Consider the following 25,451-nt stretch of genomic DNA (forward strand, 5'->3'; position numbering starts at 1 on the left):
TGCTTGGGCATTTGTTGGAACTGTAATTACATGAGCCTGTGAGATGACAAGCTGAAGTTGTACCATCATGGTAGGTTCTCCCTGGTGTAACTGTGATGTCAACTTTTTTTCACCAGAAACATTTGTTAAAGTTAATTAAGGGTTAGTGAAGTTGAGCACAACAAGGCCAGATAAAGTGTTAAGGAAAGGAGCTGTACCTCGGTGATATGTGCTCCTATTTGAGTTAATTTTTTGTTAGAGCTTGAAAAAACACCTTTTCATGGTTTTATGTTGATCAATAATTGCTGTGGCAGCTGTTGGCAGAGTCAACAAAAGCTACAGCAGCTGGAGGTTGTCACAGCATGGGTGAATGGGAGTTTCACTGGGTTTTTAGGAAGGAACTAACATTCCTAGAGGCAAAATAAATCCCTTTTGGGGGTTGCTGAATAGTGTGGGTTAGCCACAGTTGCTCAGAGTTTTCCAGTAGCACCTTAAATGCATTAAAATTTTTGACGCCTTATAAAACTTTCAGTGCCCTCACATAACAGGGAACTTGGAAAGTAAAGTTTAACTAACTTTATAAAAATCCTTATTCCTTTTTGAGGCATCCTCCATTTTCCCTGCAGGGAAGATCTTTTCTCTTTCTCCAGGAGGAGACAGGTAAGACCTCCCCTGTTAAGGGGTGCTGCTCAGTGCAATAGGACAGGAGAACCTCACACATGGGATGGATTAGTTTCCTGTTCCTTGAGTTTATCTTGTGGAAAAGGAGGTTAAGCTCAAAATGAAATGTTTCTCTAGTGACAAGAGATAGTAAAGATCTCTAGTTTAGTGGATCAGCATAAGGCAAGTGAAAAATCTACCTGTCAGTAGCTCACAATTTCCTGCTTGCGCCATTTTTCTTTGGAGAAATTACTCAAAAGCAGAAATATACATCTATATAAAAATTTAATATTTCATTATCCAGCTTCTTTATTAAAACTCATACTATGCTTTAGGCTTTAAACACACATGTCTTTACAAAACCCAGTAAAATACATGTATTATTTTTCCATGGTAGTAAATTGAGGAATAAAGAATATCTGTTCAAGATTGGCAAGGGTTGTGGAGCACATCTCTTTCTCTGGAAAATGTGACTGTATAGCAGAGAGCTTTGAATAGCAAATATATTTGCTGTTTTAAGTATTTCATACTTGCTTGTGGAGAAATCTGTGGAAGTAACATTGTAAATGAATGTAGTGCTTCAACAGTGTCTTGTGCCTATTGTAAGCAAATCACAGCAATGCTCATGCTTGCAGGAGATTTCATTTGACATTCTCTGGACATGAATTTACATTATCTTCACTGCTGTAGAAGAGAGAGAAACTTTCCCATATCAGGAGATTACATTTATTGACCCTTGTTTTTGAACACACCAACAGTAAAACTCGGGGAAGGAAGCATCAATTTGTGATCCTGCTTGCCAGCTAGCCTAGCTATAAGGTCTTACAAGATCAATAGATCAGAAATGGATTTTAACACTTACCTTTTAGTCATTTTTTCAAGTTTTTTAGGTAGACTTGAAAGAATGTCAGAGGAAGGCTTTCAGCCTGTCAAGAGTCACCTTTCCCACGAGGCAAAGCACTGACCTGGCAAGCCTAATGCTAATGAAATAGATTATTATGAAACCCTTCCACAGATACTGCATGGGTTGTTTAGGCTTTTCGGCTGGGTATGTGCGTCAGTGTAATGAGAACTTGGCAGAGGGCCTGAGCTCTGTGACACCTTCAAGGATGTCATTGGAAAGTCCTGCGGTTTTGCATCTTCCTTGGAAACAATGCTGTGGGAAGTTCAGATCTGCTCATCAGAGCAGAGCTTACTCTTCAGCCACTGCACATGAACACTGGAGTTTTTGTTCCAGTGGTTTGTGTTTAAAGATGCTGGGAGACTTACCCGTACATAATAGACACATTTCTTTTGTGAACTTGCCTCAGTTGCTGGATCGCCAAGCCAGAGCGCTTGCTTTGCTTCCTGCACTGCAGCTTCTTGTCAAGCTGTTATGACTGAAGGAGGTGTTACTGGCTCTAAATAGTCAAAATAACGAGTTCAGCTCTGGGAACAGCAAAACTACGATCCTTGTCAGAGGGTTGGTGCCACTGTCGTTATAGCACTAAGGTCAAAACCAATTTGGACATGTCTTCCTGGTGCTGAGCATCCATGTACATGACTGGAAATATTAATTACATTGAAAACCCAGGCCATTAATTCAGGTGTTTAAGTACAGAGTTGAGGACATTTGGCTAGTCATTGTCTAAAGGTTGATTTGAGTCACCGTGCACCCATGCCCTGCCTGCCAATGAAGAGAATAAAACTTGCCTGTTAAGAGAGTGTGTTGCGAGATGTCTCACTCCAGGATATGGCCTCACCCGTGGCTTTCTTCCAGAGATGAAGTGCAGTTAATTACTCCCAAAAGCCTGCTGGTCCTAAGTATTCTCTTGGTGTGTGCAGATCACAAAGACACTGTTCAACATGCAAGGGAAACAGTTGAAGAGCATTTTGTGCCAACAGAGGTTACCAGGAGAGGAGCTCGCTGTGCCTTGCAGCACCCCCCACCCTCTGCCTCAGAATGGAAATGACAAGGAGGTTGGTCTCTGTACAGCCTCGTGATCTCTCTCCTGCCTCCCAGCACCTGTGGGCCAGGGTTATTTAGGGTCCATATGGATGTTGGTGGGCACACACGTTGTGTGAGGTTGGGATTGCATTCCCCCTCCCCAGGAGTGGAGAGGATGGCATAGCAGTGGTGGCTGTGGCTCCAACCTGCATATTGCTTTCCAGTCTGCTCCTAAGGCAACATTGGCGCCGACCAACACCTTCTTGGTTCTCTAATGATTTAAGCACATTGAGATCCTCCAGTGGCAGATCCTGCTGTCCTTCAGAGTTACTTCTTTTTACAGCCTGCTGCTTACAGTGGCATTGCGTATTCTGCAAACAGCACAACCCCCCGTAGAACATGGAACACCAGGAGCCTTTGGGAATGCTTAACCCACAAAATGTTCAGAAACAGGGGGAGTGTTTTTCTGGAAATGTTTCATTTAATGGACTTGCATCTTTTCAGTCTTTGCCATCTTGGGAACAGCATATACTTGTTTAATGAGACTTAATAAAAAAATGTTTTTGATTTTGCCCCCTCTGGACAGCAATTCCTATGGATTCCCAATGTCTCGTAGCTTCTGACCATTAGCTTGCTGCTTGGCTACTCTTGCCAGCACAAGACAGGCGAATTCCTTTTGTCTGCGGGAGGATAGGAAGGAGCCAGCTTCAGGCTTTGTTTCTATGTTTGAACATTTTAAAATTACTGAGCATCAGAAAAAAATAAGCTCAATGCACTCAAAAATGCACTTTCGAAGGCTAAGAAACTCTAAATCTAGATGGTTTAGAAGAATAAAGAAGAATAAGGAAAATATTTCTTTGGTTGCTAGGATGCATTTTTATCGTGGAGATTAGTGTGGTTTGTGGTTTTTCTTTTTCTTTAGATGTGTGACTTATTTATTATGGTTAGAGCATTGCTACAGTGTATTCTGACAATAGATTTAAGTAAATGAGACAGTTGACTAGCACTTTGATGTGAAAATAAGGTCTGAAGTGTAGATTGGCCAAGGACTTTATTTTTTCTTTGAAGGAAAAATAATGAAGAGAATAAGTGATAGAAATTAATGGTTATTCTTTATTGTAAACACCGTAATTGACAATTGCTAGGACATTTGTCCCCAAAATTTATCCTGGTTGCACAGAAACACTTTGCATTTTGTGCAGCTGAGAAGAGGAGTGTGAATTCAAGGCAGATATTTTCCTGCAAGCGTTACAGCCCTGGGTAGGGCCTTTATCATCACGGAGGGAAATACGTCTGGTTCTTTGTCTTCTGCTTTTTGTGACAAAGGAATTCCCGTTTGAATTGCTCTGCTCCGTTCAAGCCCCCTCCGAGCCTCTGGGTTAGCAGCAGTCAGTCTTTGCAGTGTCCTGACGTCATCCAGTGTATGCATAAGCTCCGCTATTGTCTTACGGGGAGCAGGGCTGGGGATTGCAGTATCTGCTGGCTGCTACCTATTTATGCCTGCCAGTGTCACGGAAGGGACACTGGCCTGCCCGTATCTCTTGGATTTAAAACAGAAGCTCTTGCCTTTTGCTGCCTGAAGAAGGACCTTTTTTTGCTGCAGTTGCAAGGAAAAGCTGTCTGCGGTGTGGAGCAGAGGAGCGGAGAGGAGGAGAGAGGAGAATCTGGCAGCTTGGATAGCCTGGACTGCATTGTCTGGCTTCATGACCCCTGCTGTGTAGCAGTCTCATCCCTACTCTCATACACTGCCTCTGTCTTCTACTCTTCTTTCTTCTTTCCTTTTTAAAATAGCAGCATCTGGGGCCAGCCATGTTTGGCACTGAATCTTCATGTAAGTAAATGCATCCCACTTGCATCCTTTTTCTGTTGAGAACAGGGCTTGTTTTATCCTCGCTGCACCCGCAGTGCTTGCATCGCCTTTGCCGCAGGTCGTTGGCTGAAAGCTGCGGTCCTCGCCTGTTTGGGAAGGGACGAGAGATGCCGGAGGGGAAGCATCTACCTCCCCACTGTGGGGGCATCCTCGATGCCAACAGCAAGGCAGTGCAGGGCTGTCAGTGCTGCTTAATTCAGGCCACTGAAAGATGGGGAGGAAAAAGTCAGTTTTGCTTGAATGTGTTAATTGATAAGATCGCATCTGTCAATGATTGGGAGTTGCAAACCCTCTAATGAATGCGCTACTTACATGATATGTCTGGGGACAGGGAATGCTGCAGCATCAGATGGGAGAGTGCTGGGGGAGAGTGTTTTAATCAGCAGGAAAAGACTGTCTGGTTTGCTTCATTTTTGTTTCTGGGAAAAAGGAGGCTTGCGTGGGATCCCTGCTGTAACTGAAGAATGCAAAATTAAATTAAGTGACATTCTAAACATGAGGTGAAAAATGCAAAATATTAGGGTCATTTATTTGTTTCTTCCTAATCTTTGTGCTGGAAAATCTTAACTGAGGCAGTCTGCTATATAATAGCAGTGCAGACACATGTCATTGAAAGCAAGCCAGTTTTGCTTCAACAGGAACAACAATTGCCTACCTGGGAAATCTCGCCACGGAGAATGGCTGGAGGTTTATATATAAATAATGTTGCCAGTGACAGCACAGCTGTGTGGAGACCAGTCTGATCCAGTGATTATCGGGTGGCTGAAAAATACAAAACAGTTGGTTTACACTGTATTTTGTGTACAAATAGTACTGCATGTTGAAAATGTGTCTCATTTGAATATGAAGCGGTGGCTTTTTTAGGGCATGATAATGTGCAGTGTGTGTGATGTCTCCATGCCTGTCAGGCTGTGACCCGTTTTGCAGCTTGGTTCTTAAGAAGTGGTAAGGGTATCGGGATATCTCATAGTCACTTCCTGACGGCTGTCAAACCCCCATGCTCCCAAAGGGTTAATTGGTCTGCTTGCCTGGCTCTGGCAGCTCCCCCTGCCTCTGCCACAGCCTGATCAAGGTCAGGCAGCATAAGAACAAAATTTGCCTTTAGATTTCTTTTGTTTGGTGTCTCATTTCTCATGTATGGTTTTAAGCATACTTGCAGCTCTGGGTCAGTGAAGTGTGAGCAGAGATGCCCAATCTTGTAGCTGCATCTGTTCATAGCCTGCCAGGTCTGTGAGCCCCAGCCTGTGTGTCTGTGGGGTTTGCCTCTGCAGAATGCACATTGACGTGCTCAGAGATAAAATCAGAGCTGTACCTGCCCTCTTGCAGAAAGTGCATAGGGTATGCTTGAAAGTCAAATTGTTCAGCCTAGATAATTTTTGTGGTCCTCTATTGTTTTATGAGGTGCATTAATAAATGGCTTGCTTGTCACTTTGCGCGTTTGGCTAAAGTCACTGGGTTGTACCACCAGCAGCTGTGGCTGCTTTTGTTTCCATGGTTTCCTCAACTGAGAGAAGCGTGACGGGAGCTTCCCTAACAGTCACTACCTGTTTCCCAGAAGGGTCTAGCTTCATTATTTTCCTTTAAAAAAGAGGTTTAATGCAACATGAGTAGTTGCCATCGACCCAAGCAGAGGCTGTGGCCAGTCCCTGCCTGCACACCCAGACAAAGATGAAGGCAACGTGATGGCCTCGCCTTTGTTCAGACCTCAGTCCCCTGTGCTTCTGTTCAGGCCTGGACCTCATAGCCGAGGGGTCACCTGTGACCCTGGAGTTCCTCTCCAGGATGGAGTGGCTGTCCTATTGCCCACTGTCACTGAGTGCTGGCCGGTGGGAGAAGAGCAGGGTCACTGGCGATGCCCCCGCACACCCGCATGGCAGGACAGCCCTTGTGCTGGAGAGTGTGGGGGGGTTTGCTTTCAAAGAAAGAAAATTGTATCAAAATTAATTTAATCGCAATGCAGTCACAGCTGGGGTGTTTTGGTTTTCCCTCTCCTCCTGTCTTCTTCATATTTCCAAGCTGTCAAATGACAGCAGTGCAAAACATTGTTAATGTTTCGTCCAGCTAGAACATAAATAAATAAAATAATAAGACTCAGCATCATGTGATGCTTGAAAACATGATAGAAGCTGTTTCTGCTGCTGCCCCAAAAGCGTTATATTAGCAGATTATGTGTTGTTTGGTTTTTTTAAACCCTGCTGTTTACACTTAGTATTTAAGCTTTTATTTCTCTTTTCTCTGATTAAAAATGAAGATGAATGGTCAGAAGCAAATCCTGGTTTAGAACCTTTATTCTGTCACTCAGTATAAAAATGTCAAATGTCAGATTTTACATGTCAAATCAACTCTCACTCAGCAGTCCTGTTTTTTCTTTGTGCTTTTAGCAGCAGTCAGCAGGGCAATAAAAGATAGTCTGAGGGCCATTATAGATACACAGGCATCTGCTTATCACCTCGTGGATGCAGGGAAAGACAAACAGCAGGCAGCGCCACCCTGGAAAGCGGGGTAGGGCAGCAGGCAGTGCACAAGCAGCTGCTAACGCTCCGGTGCGGGTGAGCGGGAAGGCGCATGCAAAGCAAAACCCCTGTGAAGTGTCTGTGAGAAGGGTTGTGCTGTGGCAGGGTGGTTGCTGTACGGCTGTGTTCGATATTTTCCATCGGTCACATGTCCTCTTTATAATCCCCAGGGGAAAATGTATGCACTGGAGACCCTTCATCTTTGGTGCTTTTGTGCCAGTGCCCTTGCAGCTGCATCGCCAGGGTGGTGTTGGGGGCCTGTGTGCAGGAGGGGCAGCTGTCCATCCCACACCACCTCTCCAGCTGACCGGACAGATTTATCTGCTCAATGTCATTGTTTCACATTCTGTAAGGGATAAACACAACTTGGTTTCATAAAGCATTGTGTTGAGAATGAAGTCTTTCTTGAAGGTGCAATGATGTTGCAGCACTCCACTGAAGCAGGGAAACAGTGAGGCTTGAACAAGTCATGGGCTGGTCCCTGCAAGGACACCCTCGGGTTCAAGGAGAAGAGATAACACCAAGCCTGGGGAAAATAACAAGCAAACATCCCTTGTCTGGCTTGCTATACTGGCAGTTGCAGGCCTACAGGAGAGACAACACAGGCACAAATTAAACTGAAGTGTGAGAGTCCACAGCCACAGTCCATAGAGCTCACCAATACTGGGGAAGGTCAAGGTGACCTCACATGTCTGTGTAATGGGAAGAAATGTGTGTGGTTCAGAGCCTGTAAAGTAAGCTTCAGAGAGCTGTTTCATGTGTTTCTGAGAATGTGCACCATGGGTGCTCCAGATACCCCTGACAGTGTAACTCAGTAGGGAGGTTTGTGGAGAGAACTGCTCACACACGTGTGCTGCTCATCCTGACGGTGCTGAAAGGACACAGATAAGTCAAAGTCTGAGGTGATGTTCTCAGCACTGCTGTGTTTGTTCATGCCAGGGTATTTTAGCCTAGCAGTAATGCTAAACTATGAGGGTTAAATGGGAGGGTGTCTGGGAGGTGCTCTTCCAGTCTGGGCTGCTCAGGGAGATGCTCATGGTGTTCCTGCCTGGTAGATCAGCAGCTGCACTCTGGAAAGCAGAGGGACTCTGGACCAAAGGCCAGAGAAATGCAAAACCAGAGGGCAAATGGAGCTTTCCTCTGTTCTGAGGCTAATGCTGGAAGGCTGTTCTCCACAGGGAGGCTGGGAAATGCTGGGAAGGGGAAACCCTGCCCACTTAAGTGTGCCAGGGAAGCTGCTGTGCTTGTCGCAGGCTTACTGTATTGCCTTCTGCCCTGGATATTCAGAAAGTGCTTTTGTTCCTGGGCATTTTTTTCCCCAAACTCTCTTCCAGCTGGTATGCAATAAATGGGAAGGGTTGCACCAAGATAATTGATTTGAAGGCATCAGGAAAGTAGTCTTATAAACCTCTGCAAAACCACAGTAGCCAACTATGGAGAAATGAGAGACCTTAGCATCAGATATTAAGAGCAATTTCTACTACCTTGCAAGAGATTATATTTACAAAATGGCTACCCAAGTGCTACAGTGGAGCTGAAGTCCTAATGCCGTTAGAGAGGGGGCTGCCCAGGGTGCAGTTCTGCAGTGGCACGGGATGATCTGATCAGCACGGGTGCTGCCATTCTGTGCCAGTGTGTCTGCCTTCTCCTGTTCCCTGCACTCATTTTTACCTGTGGGAGAGCCAGCAAAAACCTGAGCACGTCTGCAGGTAGTCAGTTTTGAGCATGTTGGGTCCCCAGGCTGATTCGTGGCATGATGACGTGGGCAACAGCACAAGGAAGGGTTGGACATGGCTATTTAAACTCTGATGGGATGGCAGCCTTGGCGAGAGCAGGCTCCACTGAACCAGTAGATTATCAAAATGCTCATTTTTGAGCATAACTCCTGAATTGCCATGACCAGTAATAGTAGTAACTACTCAGTAGCAGTAAATAATAATAATTTCATAATGGTGTTAGACTTGTTTCTGAGGCAACTGAACGTCAAAGAGAGAGGTTACAGGAACATACCAGAAACTGTAAGTTTAAGCTAATATATTTGGCTGCTGATGTTCCGACTGTTCCCTATAGTCAGGATTGTTGAACGAACTGCAGAACCAGGTCAAAGACAGGCTTGGCTACAGCAGCGTGAGATGCCAGAGTAAGCCTGGATTATGAAAGGGATTGCGATTGCAGGAGCGGTAATAAACTTGACAAATTTAGCAATGAAACTTCAAGATATTTGAAGAGAAAACACAGTCCCACCTTCTACTTTACCATAGATTTTTCAGGATTTACTGAGTGCTATTTTTGTTATTTTTTAAGAAAACACATTTTGAGTAAATGCAAATATGAGATAAGAGAGGCCTCTGCAGTTTCTGTAAACTCCTTTGGCTGTATTACTTTGTCAGATGCCTGAGGTGGTGTCTCCAAGAGCTTGGTTGTATGTACTCTCAAAGAGGACAGGGCTTTGAAGCTCAGCTTTCCATCTCAAACAGCACCAAGGGCAGCTTTAATTTGCTGTGTTGAGCTGTTTACAGGCAGGTAGCTGTTTGGAAAGTTTAAGTGTACCTTGCCCTTTCTTCCTCCCCAATGAAAAAGTGAATGCAGACATCTTGCAGGCTAGATTTGACTTATGCATTTCACAGTCTTGGACAATTTGGCTCTTGCAGCCTTGGATCACCTTTCCTATCTTATTGCTTTAGAGGTTGCAGGGATCTGATGCAGAGTTACTGAGTACAGTTCTCGTTTTCAGTGCAATTGCGTTCACACATGAACTTCGGAAACAGGAAAGAAATCTCAAGATGCAGGCAGTGAATAGGGTAACCTTTATTTCAGATTGTGGAATTGCAGTTTGCCATAGCTAAAAGAATAAGCTATAATTAGTGGAAGGCCCTGTGATTGGTCAAATATGACAAAAGATCTTTTAGATTTAAGACAAAAATCACAGAGTAATTTAGGCAGAAGGGACCAGTCCCTCCCTCAAAGCAGGACTGATGTCCAAGATAGAGCCAGTGAAAGATACCATCTCAGTCCATCTGCCACGTTTGCAAAATGGTATGAGATCAAAATAAGCTTCAACATTGACCAATTTAATTTAAAGGACCAGAAACAGGGATAAATCTTTATGCCCAAGGATGTCTGAGAGATTATTAGAGTCCCATTGGGTTGTGTGACCCAGATAGGAAGTGCAATACATGCAGTGAGGACTCAGCCATGTTATTTGAGCTGGGTAGAAACAATAGAGTTTCATGAAATTTGGGGGTAAATAGTAGGATATCTAGCAAAAAAAAAATTCAGAGAACAATCTAATTTGTCTTTTCATCTTAGCTATAATACCTTGCTTGATCCCTGAAGCACCAGGAACAGGTCTATAAGGTGCTATGGAAAGAGAATGTGGGATTCTGGAAAACAGAGTATTCCAGATGTTAAGATTAATGGATATCTTTCCTGTTTGGTGAAAATACTTATGTAACACCACTGTTTAAACCCTATAGGTTACTACCTATAAGAAGAGATTACAGAATCTTAGCAATGCCTTATATTCCCTGTTGTAAAGGCTGAGGATCTTTAGTAGGGAAATAAGCTGTACAGCTACAGAGAAAAAGACTTGCTACCCAGAATCTGGTATAGCTCAGTGGCAAATAAGCTGGCTTTGTTGTGTTTGATCCAGGTGAAGCTTATGCTGAGAGATCAACTTAAGATGCTCAGAAACTGGAAGTCCAAGTGAACCCATATTTTACCTAGACCAAGAAATATGCCATTGCTTCCCAGCATTAGATGGAAAGTATTTTAGGAGCTCCTAGGGCTCTCTATGGATTTCACTTGGAAATGGCATCTTTGAGGTATATGAAGTGTTTTGATCAGCACATGGAAAGTAGAAGGGAAATTCTTGTGAGACTACAAAGCAGAGATACAAAATTAAAGTCGGATATATTTTGCTTCTTTTGAGAAATCCAGTGGCTGGGAAAATTGTTCTGCAGTGCATTGAAACAAAGGATGTTGAGGTGACCCTCAAGCATGATAGATAGTGTTTTAGCCTAAAGCAGGACCCTAAGGTGAAAATGGTACAATGTTGATGAGCTTTTCCAAGGAAGTACATAACTATAGCAGAGACCTCCCTGGCATAGGTTTTGTAAAGGTTTGACTGAACAGGGGAGAAGAACCAGAGAGTGGTGGGAATGAGCTCAGGAAGAATGTGCCTGGAAGAATGTGTGCAAAAGGTCTGTAGCCTAAGAAGCCGTGAAGACATTTTGAAGATGCCAGTGGAACAATTAGCTGTCTCCCTTGGCTTCTCATGTTTAATGTTCCACTAATTAGCCCAGTGATTTTGCAATCTACAATGATGATATGTTTTCATATATGTCATCACTCCAGCAAATGTCAACTTACATTTTCTCACTAGGAATGAGTCTTGGAAAACTGTTGTGAATTTGAATTTCCAGCTGTACTTGCCTGTGTGGATATACCCATCCTGTTGTGCATCAAAGAGTTTTAAGAGGATATGATCTTGACATTAATGAGTTATGTTTGTGCAAGTGCAGCAAAAGGAAAATGCACTCAATTACGTATTTTAAAGTTCATGGATGGGAGTAGAAAAATAAGATAATATATTTTATACTTTATGTGTTTGCTGCATTTTTAAAAGTAGTAAGGGACTGTGTGATGAGGACACCCTTAGAAAGCAAATTCTGAGGGGAAGAGCATATATTATAGCTCCATGGAGCTCAGAAAATGGCAGCTGTAAGATGTCTGATAGAAGAAAAGGGAAAACTGCTGTAAGAAGGTAGTATCCAAAGCAGAATCTGAACTGGCTTACTGATACTTCTAACATGAGTCACACTGACTCTGAACTGACTTAGGACAAGGCAAGTACTGCTGTTCACAAACGTATGAAACAAACAAACAAAACCAACCAAACAACAACAACAACAAAAAACAACAACACAAAACCCGCAAGCATTGTAGTTAGCAATACTGAAAGACGCTAGAAGCTATATTTAACATTCAGAAAAAGAGCTGAATGTGGAAAATATTAGCACCACTAACCTTTTTTCCTGTCAGCTGCATTTATTACTGGAATGAGTAACTTATCTGACTGTCACAGGTGTAGTAAATTGTGCCACTGTATTTGCACAGAGGTAATAACCATTCACTCAAACCATCCGTCTGCTGATAAAATACTCTCAAGTTTTGATTTATAGTATTAAAGAGAATATACTAGATCAGAAGTGTCAAATTAGCTGGTAAAGAAACGTGTTGAGTTGTGTGTAAAGATCCCATGCTGTGCTTTGTCATCCACAAGTACATGAACTCAAATAGTCTGGAAAATGTATAGGGAGTGAGTGGAGGCAAAGGTCTACTAGAGGGTTAACTAAGCTGGGGGAAGTGTTCCTGTAACTCAGCAATATATATCAGCCTGGTTATTCTCTGTGTCCTCTGCTGCTTGCATGGTCCACAGTGATAACTCCAGATAAGCTGTTATTATTATGTACAGAGCGAAGAGGGTGATAATCAGGCTGCCTGTGCAGATGGATGGAGAAAAGCTCCAAGTGGCGGAACAGAGCACCCAGATAAAAAGCAGCAAGTTCTGAACTGTAAGCATCACGTGCAAGAGTGAAAGTTCCTCCAAGAAACCACCCAAGTGTGAGAGGCCTATTGCAGGTTGTATGGGAGGATACAGTGTCCTTTGTCACAGGACAGAAGAGAGGCTCCATGGCAGTACAAGCAGGAGCAGATTCCTCTGCAACTGCTGACCTGCTAGTGATGTCTTTCTGAGGCTTCAGCTGGAATGTTATCATAGCACAAGGAGATGGCACTGGGATGAAGGATTTTTCAAGTATATTAAGTGAGACATAGTATATCCTCTTTAATATTATTTACACACGGTATAGTGGAACTATGGATGTTTCTCCAGCTGTTTCTCCAGCCCATAGGAATACAATAGCTACAATGACCAAGAGATTGAATTTTCTACCCAGGGTAAAGCGCTGGTGGTCTGTCATGGCAGAGAGGCAGAGGTCTGTGCATGGTTTGCACAAAGAATGGGCATTTACATGGGACCTTTTCTAGAGTTCTCTTCATAGCTGTAAATATTTTCTCTACTGGGGTTCTTGCTATGCCAGGATACACCTCCATGCCACAGAAGGTGGCATTGCCATGGGCATGGTGCTCACAGCCTGCAGTGACCCGTCTGGAAGCAGAGACATTATCTCTGTCACTCTGAGGCAGTGCATGTATGCTAATGACTTGGAGTCTCTGTGGGTCTTGGCTGTGTGTCAGAGAAGAATGAAGCTGTAGATTGAAAACCAGTGCCCTGTACTGCAGGAGTTCAGTGAACTACGTGCCTGGCATTTAGTTAGGTTATGGCTTGTTTGTGTGACTATGGTGACATTCAATTAATTATTCCATAAAATAAGGTATAGATAAATACTCACACAAGTTATGCATAAAAAAAACCAAAAAGAAAAGGCTAGTGTTTGGACTTGCCATCCTTAATAGTATCCTCTTCAACACAGAGGCTTCCCTGAGGGAACAAAGTGTCATGAGTGTGTAACCTGGAAGGTCTGCGCAGCCACCGTCCCAGTCGAGCGAGGCCCTGCGGGCAGCAGCTGCTGCCTGCAGTCTGGCAGCCAGTACATCGTGTCTGGATTTTCAGTTATTCTCCTTTATTTCACTGATTTGTATGTACTCCAAATGTGTTCTGGTTTACAGTAGGAAGAAAGAGGTGTCTTTGTGCCGTTGAACAATCTAGCTATGGACAAAGAAGTTAAAAAACCTCCCAGTTTTTATTTATGAATGTAGTATGTGAGGGTTTTCTTGTTGTTTTTTTTATTTATTTATTTTGACAGCTGTTACGAGTTAAAACTATAACTGGTTTGTTTTACTAGGATTGTAAAACAGACTAGTTGACCAAAGTTAAAGCCATTTTTCTGTAGTGAAGGAAGATCCCAGACTCCCATATAGTGGAGATGCTGGTGTGAAGCTGCAGTCTTACTGCTCTTCTCCAGGAGCTGGGAATTCAGTTCCATGGCAGATAGTAACTCTTGTTGTTCCCCTGCATGGAGAGCGCTAAAGTTTATATCCATCTGGAAATGGAAGTACGCTCTCCTCTCTGGAAGCAGTGCAGGCAGACTGACAGAAGAGGGTAGAGGAATGCGGCGGGCAGCGTGGCCAAGCCTGCTTTGCAGCTGACCGGTATGCTGCCCCTGTGGACAGGTAAGGGAGGGTCGTGCCACCAAGTTGGCTTCCAGAAACTGGAATTTTATCTCCGAAAATCAGCTGCTGAATGTTATTGATTGCTTTGGGTTTTGGGTTGTTGGTTGGGTTTTTTTTGGTTGGTTTGTTATTTTGTTACTTTGTTCTTTTTTTATTAATAGGCTAAATTCTGGCAGTTAGTCCTGGCTTGATTTCAGAAGTTCAGTCTAGAAATACATTTCAAAGTGAAAGATAGGGAACTATTAACTCCTAAAATTGAATCATAGTTGTTGGGCCATGCTTCTGCCTTCTAGCATCCGAACTCCCAGAACTGGTCTGATAAAAATAATTTTGAAGAAAATTAGGACAGACAGTCAAATAATAGAAAAAGCTATCAGTGCATATAGTCAGAATGAAATAAAAATAAATTTATAATCAGCAATCTAGAACACTAAACTATAAAACAATTGGTGATTTACACAGTCATGATATGACAAGAAATATTTTAGAACATTTTAAAAAATCACCTTCTTTTCCAACATTTATTTTGCTTTTGGTCTTTGTAAGAAGAACAGAGCTCTAGCTATGAGCAAAAGTAGAGTTTTTTTCTTTATAAAGTCACTTTTTCCAGGGCCTCATATGTGAGCCCAAGGCAAGATATGGCCTTCGTGAACTCAAGTTTTATCTGATAACCCACTGTGCTAATGATTTTACACCAGCTACTGCAGGATGCTAATATCAAAAAATAAGCCAACAAGAGCACTTGCGTTATGGTAGAAGTCACTGCAATAGAGTTTGACTACTGCCATTTGCAACTGGTCACCTTTTTTGGGGGGAGAACAGAGTGTCCAGGTGGTTTTGAGTAATGGAAGACTTGTCCTAAATAGGTGTTGAAAACCTTTGTGCTGGGCTTTTAAGAGCTTAGGCTGATGGATGAGATCAGTTTTTTCTGTCATTGGCATTCCCAGAAATCGTACATCATCTCTTACAGGATTTGTCTGTATGTGTCCTTACTTAGGTTTAAATGAAGGTGTGATTATTTTTTTAACAAGGTTAATTAAGCTGGTGTAAAAAAAACCTGCACAGATTCTCAATTAGGACTATATTGAGTTAACAAGATTTAAGATTAATTGAAATAAATTTTCTGAGCTGAAATAAGAATGTTCGTGAACTGTACTGCATCAAAATGTATGTGCAGATAAATCAAAGTACTTTTAAGTAATACTTATGTAAAAATGTCAGCATGGTTTATTGTTTCTGGTTTTATTGCCTTTCATAATGCTTCTCGTAGTTTTCAGAAACTCAAAATTAAATGTCTACTTGTCTGCTGTACTCTCAGATTTCTTAACAAGCATGAATGACCTTTGATAAAGGGTTTGAAGTTCACATCTGCCAAAGATGACTACAGTTTCTAAGCGTAACAAATTAATAACTTTGTTTTCTTTGATCTTGCTGCCATGTAGTCAGCCCTTTGGTGATGTTTCTGCAAAGCTAATAATATATTTTTGGAGGACACCGAGCAAATGCATACCAGGCAGTGTTACTTGTTCTACCCATAGATAGGGCCATGCTTCCCTGATATGTTTGCTTGTAGGGAGGTATAGAGGCATTTCTGTTGATCCACAGTATCAAAGCATCAACAATTCTGAGAGCATGAAGTGAGAAGGACCTTCTTCAATTTATGGGGGTGTTGTCTGTAACAGTTTAGGACTTAAGCCATTGTCCAAGGTGATATAAAAGTTAGCCTTTACACCAAACAGGCTTCTGTTTATGTTCTGTTCTTGATCATCCAAGTGATGGAACAAGTCCAGAGAAGGGCAACAAAGCTGCTGAAGAATCTACAGCCCAAGTCTTCTGAGGAACAACTGAGGGAACTGAGGTTGTTTAGCCTGGAGGAAAGGAGGCTGTAGCACTCTTTACAACTACCTGAAAGGAGGCTGTAGCAAGGTGGAGGTTGGTCTGTTCTCCCTAGTAACAAGGAACAGGACCAGAGGAAATGATCTCAAGTTGTGCCAGGGGAGGTTTAGTTTAGATTAGATTAGATTAGATAGTAGAAGAAACTTCTTCACAAAAAGAAAATTAAACACTAGAATAGGCTGCCCAAGAAGCTGGTTGAATCACCATCCTGGAGTTGTTTAGAATATGTATAGGTGTGGTGCTTAGGAGCATGGTTTAAGCACTGGACTTGGTAGAATTAGGTTGATGGTTGTTAGAATTAAGTTATGGTTGGACTTAATGATCTTAAAGGTTTTTTCCAACCAGAATGATTTTGTGATTCTGTGTAAATACTAAACTTGAGCTGGTTTTAAAACTTATAAGAGTCTGACAAAAACAGGAATCAAGCACAAAATATATTTTACAAACTGTTGCAAAAGCAAGTATAGGCTAGGTGGCTGCACTGTGGAGACTGAAATAAGCTGAAGAATAAGAACAGTTGGAAACCTGAAGGAGGAGGTCAGATCGTCTTCATTTTTGAGCAACAAGGAAATTGAGGAGGTGTGATGAGCTAGAAGAAAGTCTGCAACATGCAGCATCCTGGAATAATAAACTCTAAAATTGTGGGGGATTTGCAAAGTGTGAGAGTTAAAATTTCATATGGAAGTGGTGGAAAATGCTGGAAATGCTATTTAAGTTATTTTAGTAAATGAGGCCATTTTATAAATGAAAATCAAGACAACAGTTTCCCTTTACTCCAATACCTAGATGAGAAGATGGATAGTAGATATTTTGCCATATTAAATGTTATCACTCAGTCCTCGACTGCTGTGTGAACAAGAATATCATGGAGCCAGTTCCCATGAGATGGAAAAATAGGGCAGCATCTTTTGGACTGGGGTGGTGAAGCTGAGACAACCAAGGTGATCCAGGGTGGAGGGGGGTTGGCACAAACCCTACTGCATTTTCAAATCTTTTCAGGGTTTGGAGTTGAGACAGGTTCCTTTTTCCATCCCTCACTTTCTGATGGCTGCTTTTGTGATTTTCTCTACGTCTGTCAATCCCGACTGTTTTACTGAAAGCACCAATTAAGTAGCCGAGCATTTGCTCTTCCTCCCAGATGGCTCCCTCTTCAATATGGGAAGCAATCTGTGCTGTAACAGGACGGGCAGGAACCCAAGCTGTAATCTTGTACACAGATTGGTGCAGCCTGCCATGTGCAACTGCATTAATAGTGGGATGTGAGTTAACAGTGTAGTTAGCAAGAAAGAGCAGAGCTGGGGTGGGAGCAGGGGAGAGGAGAAACTGCCTGGTGCTGTTTTGTTTGAGCCTGGCTGACTCCTAATCCTGCTAGCCATTCAGGCTTGATGGTAGGTAGCAATAAGCCTGAATACCAGCTGTGTCTTTCCATGGGATGCCGTGTTATTTTCAGCTCCTGTGAAAGGAGGCATTTCCATTTAATTTGCATTTTTTCCTCCTCATTCTCTAATGAACAAGTAAGTACAGCAAATACATGTATGCTTTCCTTAGTGATGCCTCCCCTCCTTTCAGCTGCATCTACTTTAAGATCCCTTTCAATCCATTGCTTGCTTTAGATCTAGCATCTTGTAATTCATAGAAAATAACTGAAAGTCTCTGCTTATTGATGAGATCTCCTGCAGCTTCCAGCTGCTCCGGGGGTACTTTTGTTCAAAACCTGAATTTCTGAGTGTAGGCCTATTCACCCATCCAGCATCACCAATATGGCCCCATGGAGGTTTTCCTGCTAGATAGTTTTTCCTTTACTCTGAAAAAAATTGTATTTTCAGAATATGAACTGGGGACATATTGGAAGAGCTGCCTCAATTTTCCTCCCTGTTTTCCAGAACTCTAAAAATGACAGTGGAGAAAATCACTGAACATACCACTGTTTCATGTGCTGTATGATCACTTCCAAGAGTCATGTTTTAGGTTCCAGGTCTCTGGGAGCTTAGTCTTTACAGTCCTCAGCTGTGGAAAGCACAGTGTTGTCCTTTCTGTTAGAGCTCTATGCCAGATAGGTTGTCTGAGCATAAAAAGGTGCACTGAATTAATTCAGTAAATATAAAAACGGCCATTTCTCAGTCTGTGGGTGGACAGACCAGGTTTAGAGAGTTTGGCCTGTTGCAGAGAGGTATTAGCTAAGTCTCTGGCATGAACAAGTCCATTGTATAGGTAGCCAAAATATATGTCTATTTTCAATTAACAGGTAGGGATTGAGTATTTTGAAAGTGGATATAAATATGTGCTGATGCTAAAAAACTTAATCTTGCATTGTACTTTCCAGTAGCAGGATGCTCTAGGGTGGGGAGCCAACTACAAGGAGTCTTGAAGTGTTATCCTTTAGTGTCTTCTGTCATTTGCCCATACCACATCTTTCTTCAGGCTTGAGCACTGTGTTTACAAGATGATTCTCCTGAGTAAGAGTCTTCAATATCTGCTTGTATACAAAAGGAATGCTACATCTTTAGTCTTTGTGAGTGAATTAAGGTGTGCTGCCAAATGTACACACTGTATCTATTTAAACTGCTATATAGGTGCTTTTTAATAGCAATACTAACCTGTTTTTATTAGTGGTTGATACAGCTGAAGAATGGAGGAGATGAATGGGTCATTTTAGGCTCAGGTCAGCTGTCTAAATGAGACATCAAGAGCTATTTCAGATGCCCTAGGCCATATTTCCCCTTGTCTCTAGCTGCTGGTCCCCAGGGGTATTCTGCCTGTGCCTGGTGCCAGTGTATCAGCTGCCTTACGCATCTCAAACAGCTCTGGATGCACAGGCTCAGAAACCAAAGCAAGCTCTTTTTTGACATCGAGGACTGTTGTTCATGTAATTCTAAAGAAAGATGGCTTTGTTAAGTAATGTTGAAATCTCAGATTCCTAAGTAACTGCATAGGTTTTGGGTTGTTTTTTTTTAATTGGTTTTGGGCGTTAGAGAGTGAAAGTCGCAATGATGATGATAAACTTGGACTCTGGCAAAGCGCGCGTGTCAACTGTTGCTGTGATCAACACCGACTGCTCAGCAGCACAGGCTTGGGGCTCAGGGAACATGCTGTACTCAAATTATCTGGCTTTGAAATGCCCTGCATTTGCCATTTGCAAGCAGGGACAGACAGAAGACAAACATTTCTCCCCCTAAATATGGGACTTGTTATAGCTTAGTTGCTTGGCAATCCACTTGACAGTAAAATAAGCAGACTATTAAGCAATGCTACTGGTTTCCTTCCTTCTATGGCTTCGCGGGATGTTCTGTGATCTTTGCACCGTTACAGCCTTTGCAACCGTCTGCTTAACTGCAGAGGGATCTCCTCACTGCTGCCACGGGGCTGGCGCTGGGGGAGGGAAAGTCACTGGGTTTTCAGGTGTTCCTCCTGTTGTTTTTTTCTGTATGACACTGCATTTCTATTCCTACCACTTCCCTTTCTCCTTTTAAGCGTATTGGCAACATCTGTTCCTGCTGTCTATATTTACACTTGGCACTGGGAGAAGGGGAGACACTGAGCGCAGCAGCTGCCTGTGCTTTCCCTGTAGGTATTCAAAGTCATGTATTAATATACTGACACTTCTAGATTCCTTCATCATTTATTTCCCTAATCCAAAATAAATTATTCTCTATCAACCCTATATGGACTAAACCATTACTCTGCCTCCTCCCTTGACACGGAAGACCAGAACCAGCTCCTCTCAGAAAAAAACCACATTGGATTACATTTATCTTTTGTAGATAAATACATATATATGTATATTTATGTGGCTATCCTCTGTTTGAAGTAATATCATCCATCCCTGAAAGATGCGAGTTTTTTTGATCCCAAGTAGATAACTGTACTTCCTGTGATCAAAATAATAATGTTAATTAATAATAATTTTTAATAGCTAATGCTACTAATACTAGTTCTGAATAATACTGATAAAATACAAAGAAGACGTCTCAGATTCTGAGCATGTTTTGCCTAGGACCACTGGAAGAAAGGCCTTTAAAAGAGCTGGGTATGTGTAGAAATTACTTCAGATTCTGGCATACTTTACATTGATATGCCCTTTTCCTACTGTGCAATATAGTAAGTGGCCAGAGCATAATAATTTAACCAATAGCTATAAAAGAAAGGAGTAGACTAGAAAGGGCAATTTCTATATGTAGTAGCATAAAAACCAGCAGTCTCATTTGGTGCCAATTCACAGTATATTCTTGTATATTTGACATTTAGAGTTAAAAACTAGTTTTAATCTTTTTCTTTTCATATCATGTCATTTGAGTTTCCCAGCCAGTGTGCCCTGAAGTGTAATGACAGCCACCACGGGAAGTACTAAATGAAAGAGCATTCGAATATGGGAATTAGTAGAGCTGTGGTTAGCTAACAACTGCAGTACACTTGGTAAGCAAGAACATGCAAATTTGAGTGAGGCAGCATCTTGAACCTCTCGCATAGTACTGGGGAAAAACCCCAGTTTGTCAGCTGATGAGTACGCAGAGAAATCTAGGTTGTGTGTAGGCTGATGTTCTGGTCCAGCAGTGTGTGGGAGCAGCCTGCTGTGGTGACACTTTAGGACAGAAAGCTGGAGTCTTGAAGGATCAGGGTGGAGTTTTGAACAGCAAAGCACCTTTTCAGGTACTGGGCCAGTACCTTACCTCTGTGAAACCAGCAGTAAGATAGACACTAACTCTAGTAATCAGAAAATCCATGTAATTCACACACATGCATATAATGCAAAATATGTATTATATACCTTACACTTACATACAAAGTTAGTGTCAAATATAGTTGCTTCAATGTATTGCTGTTTAATACCAGAAGCAGATTTACTGTCAGAAAAGAATCAAAATACAGCCATGCTCACTATCTACACATATAAAATGCACAGAGGGAGTCCTACATGAAACAGAATTATAGATCACTTTTCAAAGAAACCTGACTTTAATGAAATCTGTCAGATGCCAATTGTACAAACATGCTTTGATGCCTTTAAAATTATAGATCATTATTTTTCCAGAGGGGAAAAGTATATATAGAACACAGATTTTAATTATGCCTGAGAAGACTGAAAGTTTTTAACATTTCAAATAAATGTGGATGTGGTATTTTATCTGAGTTATTTTATAATTTTGGATACAGGCCTCATTAGATTCAACCACTGTTCATGGTGTTCAACATATGGAAGTCTATTTAGCTCCAAAAAGCTGAAGACAGGAGATTAAGATAAATGCTGAGGGACAAATTGATTCAAAAGGTGTTTGTCACTTAATAAGTGAAGCTAAGTTTTTCCTTTGAAGGGCATGTCGATACTGTGCAGTGGAGAGAACTTCAAGTGAGCTGGTGTTTAACACCAAAGCAATATTATTCTTCAGCACTGTCCTCCAGTTAATTAGTCCGTCAAGCTGTTTAATAGGGGTTTTTGCAGTTGTCTTGGATAGAAATGAGCATCTTTACATGGCATTGTCCTACAGCTCCACACAGAGTTTCTGAAGCAGTAAGCAGTCGTTCAGGGTGCTCTGTAAGACACTTTGCTGTAACATTGAGATGTTCTCTCCATCTTTTACAGTGTTTGTTTTTTTCAGATCCAGCCTAAATTTGTGTAGAAGGATTTTATCATTGTTGTTAGAAAGGCTGTGTGATGGTAGTTGGTTTTTGACTTTTCCTTTTCTACCAGCAAATGTTCTACCATGAACAAACCCCCCAACTTTCAGAGATATTTTTAAAATCCCATTTTATTGGGCACTTTATCTAAGACCTTCCAAAGGATCCTACTAAAGATGTGCTCTGTCATTTGAAGTTTTTGAAGTGCCTTAATTCAAACCTCTCAAATTGTAAGGTATTTAAAAAATATTGATCTATCTTTTTTTCTTATTGTCCTTCTGAGAAACATTTTATCATCAAAATATGCTGATAATTTGCTTATTTAAGTAGTTGGTTTTAATCTAATTTGCATAAGTTCATATTACCTCACAGTCAAAAATGGAATAAGCGATTTAAGAGATTGGACAAACCTGCATTTTATTGTTCCTTTCACAAAAAAATTTGCTTATGTCTGTACACTGAGTGAGAAATCAGAGCCCTCAAATTATAACAGTTGGTTTTAATCTAACATTTTATATTTTTGGTTGCTGTCATTGCTGTCAAAATCAATATACCTCTGAGTATTATACAGACAGAGCCATTATTTTTAACTAAAAGAGGTATATCCTTCAAATATGTTCAGTTAGGGCTAAGAAAGTCTCAAAATTATTTGCATGTATCTCTCAGAGATCCTCTACAAAACACACGAAAATTCAGGCCATTCTTAGTAGGAGGATGTTTCCATAAAGGAAATGTGCTTTACCAAAACCAGAAGCTCTGATCAGCCTGGAGAAGCATTGTTGTGTTTGTCAAGTGCCTCTTCGGAAGAAGGTGTGAGAGTGTTCATGCACTAGTCACCCAGCATGTTCTCCAGGAATATGTAAGAAGAGACAAAGTTAAGTCCTAAAGGTGAAAAACAGTCTGGGGAAATAAAATACATCTCTCCAATATATTTGTAGTGCTAACAACCCACATAGAGATTGTCAGGAAGATTCTAACTTGCAGTAAGGGGAAGATGGAAAAAGATACTGGATGACAAACCTATTAGGTGTGGTTGCAATGCTTCTGTTGCAGGTCTTGGTTAAGTAGGCTGGCTTTCTAAGCTTTCTTGAAAAGACATCTTGATACATTGCTTGCTAGCATGTGCTACATATAACAATTGCTAAATACACAAATAAACACATATCAGGCTTTCTGTGGTATATATAAAGGCATCTCTTTCCTGCATACCCATTAAAGATCACATATCAGAGGACACTTTTTCTAGCTTTTTTGCTGTGGTGAAAGATGTCTAAGGGATCTTAAAAGCCGGATTGTAAAGTATAAGATTGTAAACTGTAAGACAACTGTTTCAGCACTTCACAAGGACTCCTTCTGACTAGTTCTAACTAGAGTGAAGAGAGGCATTTTCATGGGAGCTTAATCCCAGTCCATCCTGCAAAGCTTCTGGGCTGTGATCCCTGAGACATGGATTTGGACCTATATGGCTATCCAGATTGCACCACTGAAGTGGGAAATTTCTGCCTTTTCAGTAGAACTGAGAAGGCTTCAGGCAATCTAAACACACTCATTTGGCTTAATATTCTGTATTGCTCTTAGAAGAAAACTAATCAACAAGGCATTAGGTAGTAGTAATGGGTACGAGGCTCCAGGGTATGTAACAAAGCAGGGAACTTTTTGTTAGTTGTGAATCACTTGTAGATTCTTATTAGCATACAAGCACAGTAATCAATATGTGGTGCTTTCCTAATATGTTGCAGAGAAGCTACAGAAATGACTGTACAGGCTACCTGGGCTCATTTCTAACTGACTGCCCTTATCCAGCAGCAAATGTCGGAGCTGAAGAGGGTGAAGGTTTAATCCCCTGAGGATAAGAAGGGGAACTAAACATCCCTCCTTTCACTAAGGCAGAACTGTAGACAGTCAATATCAAGAGACCCTTGTCACCACTAGGTTGGACGATGTCAAGAAGGTAGATGATGAACATGGAGGACAAAGTGAAAATTTCCATTAAAGCAGTAAATAAAAAAGTCAACCCCACAACACATCCAAAGAAAGAAAGAAGGGAACTGTGGCTGTCCCATTTTGTCTTTGTCATCCCTCCACTGAGGCATGCATGCACATACATTCACACATCAACTGGATAATAAAAATCTATATAAAAATTACATAACAATTGTACCAGAAAAAAAGAGTGCCTACAAGGAACAGAATGGTCTTCCTGTGGTGACACAAGAGGTCTTTCTTTAAACGATGAGCCCTCAGATCTCAGTAAGGTTCTTTGGAAAAGTCCCTGCAGTGGCTGGCTTGTTCCCAGCATCTGCAGCATGACAGATATGCAGAAGAGAGGCAGCAATACAGACAGCAGTAGTTAGTCAAGCAACCTCTTATTTTTTCATTACTATTTCATTAGTAAAAGTTTATTGTGAAGCAGAGTATATTAACACCAAATGAAATTAACCGAACAGGTGTACAAAATAATGAGATCTGCTCTGAAACAGATGTTTTTGTCCATTAGATCTATCTTTCTCGATCCTATAAAATCATTATTGCCTGGAAATAGAGCCCAGATGATGCTTTTTTCTGTTTGACGTATATGACTTAATCATACCTGATGTGCAAGGGAAAGGATATCACCCAAGGACTGTGCATTCTGCCACAACCATTAATTATCTCCCTGCATAACTTACTCATATAAGGATGACAGCCTTCTGGAGCAAAATAGCTTTACCTGGATGAGATTTTGTGGAGTTGTTAACCCTACCAGGGAAAAGGCAGAGATTGCTAGAGTGAAATTCTGATCCTTCTAGTGTCAGTAGCAAGGCTTCCTCTGGCCTTGAGGTGGATAGATGGATTTTGCTGGTGATTCCCTTCCTGAGATCAACCACTGACTTGCTTACAAATGCTTTTCTGTATCTAAGTTTCCCCTTCTAAAATATGAATTTTATGCACACTGTTTAGCAAAGCAGTTTGAGATCTATGATGGAAAGGACGCTGAAGTGCTAAGCAAAATTTATAGAAGGTATTATCTCCTCAGACTAATTGTTACTGCTGGAAAAAACAAATAAGCTTCCAGGCATGCAAGCATTTCTGATGCAGAAGTCATGTCACTTACTCTGGCTCCTTTTTCCTTTGAGTTATTGAGGCTTTCTTTTGGACATCCAGTTTTGGTATCTTCCATGTTGTGGTTGCAGAGATTTTATTGTTGTGACAGCCTGATGACATAAATGAGGATGAGGACTGGAAGAATTAGTAATCTCATGGAAGGATGGTGGAAAATACAATAAAAGACTCAAACTTAATTGAAAAAAGTCATTTGGAAAAGATTACAGTCACATCACTAATTCTTTACCAAATGTCATTCAGTCCATATTGAGATGTGCTTAGTTTTTCCTGGATTTGTCCTTTTTACTTGGACAAAATAACATACCAAATATGGAAATACAATGGCAAATGGGAAAGGATTATAAATGTGCACAGTACAAGCAAAATGAGTAATTAGGCAAACACAGGGAGATTTTGTTTGGCAATAGCTGTTGAGTTGTATTTGTTTCTTTCTGTGTCTACTTTTAGTTCTGTCTCATGATAGACAAGCACTGATCCATGTACTGCAGATGTAGACAACATACCCTGTATTCTGGTTTTTCATCAGTATTTCATGTTGGATTGTGAAGTGACCAAGAAACAACAAAACAGCAATTGGGAGTGCTCTGGCCATTCCCTGGAGTCCCAGATGTCCTTGCAAGAGACATATTTCTGCACGTGCAACATCATTACTCAGTCTCTTTTATTAGATATCCAGAAGTTATTCTTCTAT

General features: G+C 41.5%; 1 protein-coding gene across 5 annotated transcripts in view; it reads left to right on the forward strand.

Annotated features, from left to right (window-relative positions):
• Positions 1-25,451, forward strand: part of ST7 (suppression of tumorigenicity 7) — a 149,001-nt gene that overhangs the window by 36,325 nt on the left and 87,225 nt on the right. Inside the window, exon 1 of one of the 5 annotated variants that reach the window (XM_051619508.1) lies at positions 3,954-4,397. The exons of 3 other annotated variants lie outside the window; for them this stretch is intronic. In XM_051619508.1, coding sequence (XP_051475468.1) covers positions 4,376-4,397 — 22 coding nt within the window. In that variant the 5' untranslated portion in view covers positions 3,954-4,375. Of the gene's footprint in view, positions 1-3,953; positions 4,398-25,451 lie in introns of those variants that run through there. One more of the 5 variants, XM_051619535.1, reaches the window with a different exon arrangement.

The sequence above is a fragment of the Apus apus genome, chromosome 1 (genome assembly GCF_020740795.1).
Source record: "Apus apus isolate bApuApu2 chromosome 1, bApuApu2.pri.cur, whole genome shotgun sequence".
Lineage (NCBI taxonomy): Eukaryota > Metazoa > Chordata > Aves > Apodiformes > Apodidae > Apus > Apus apus.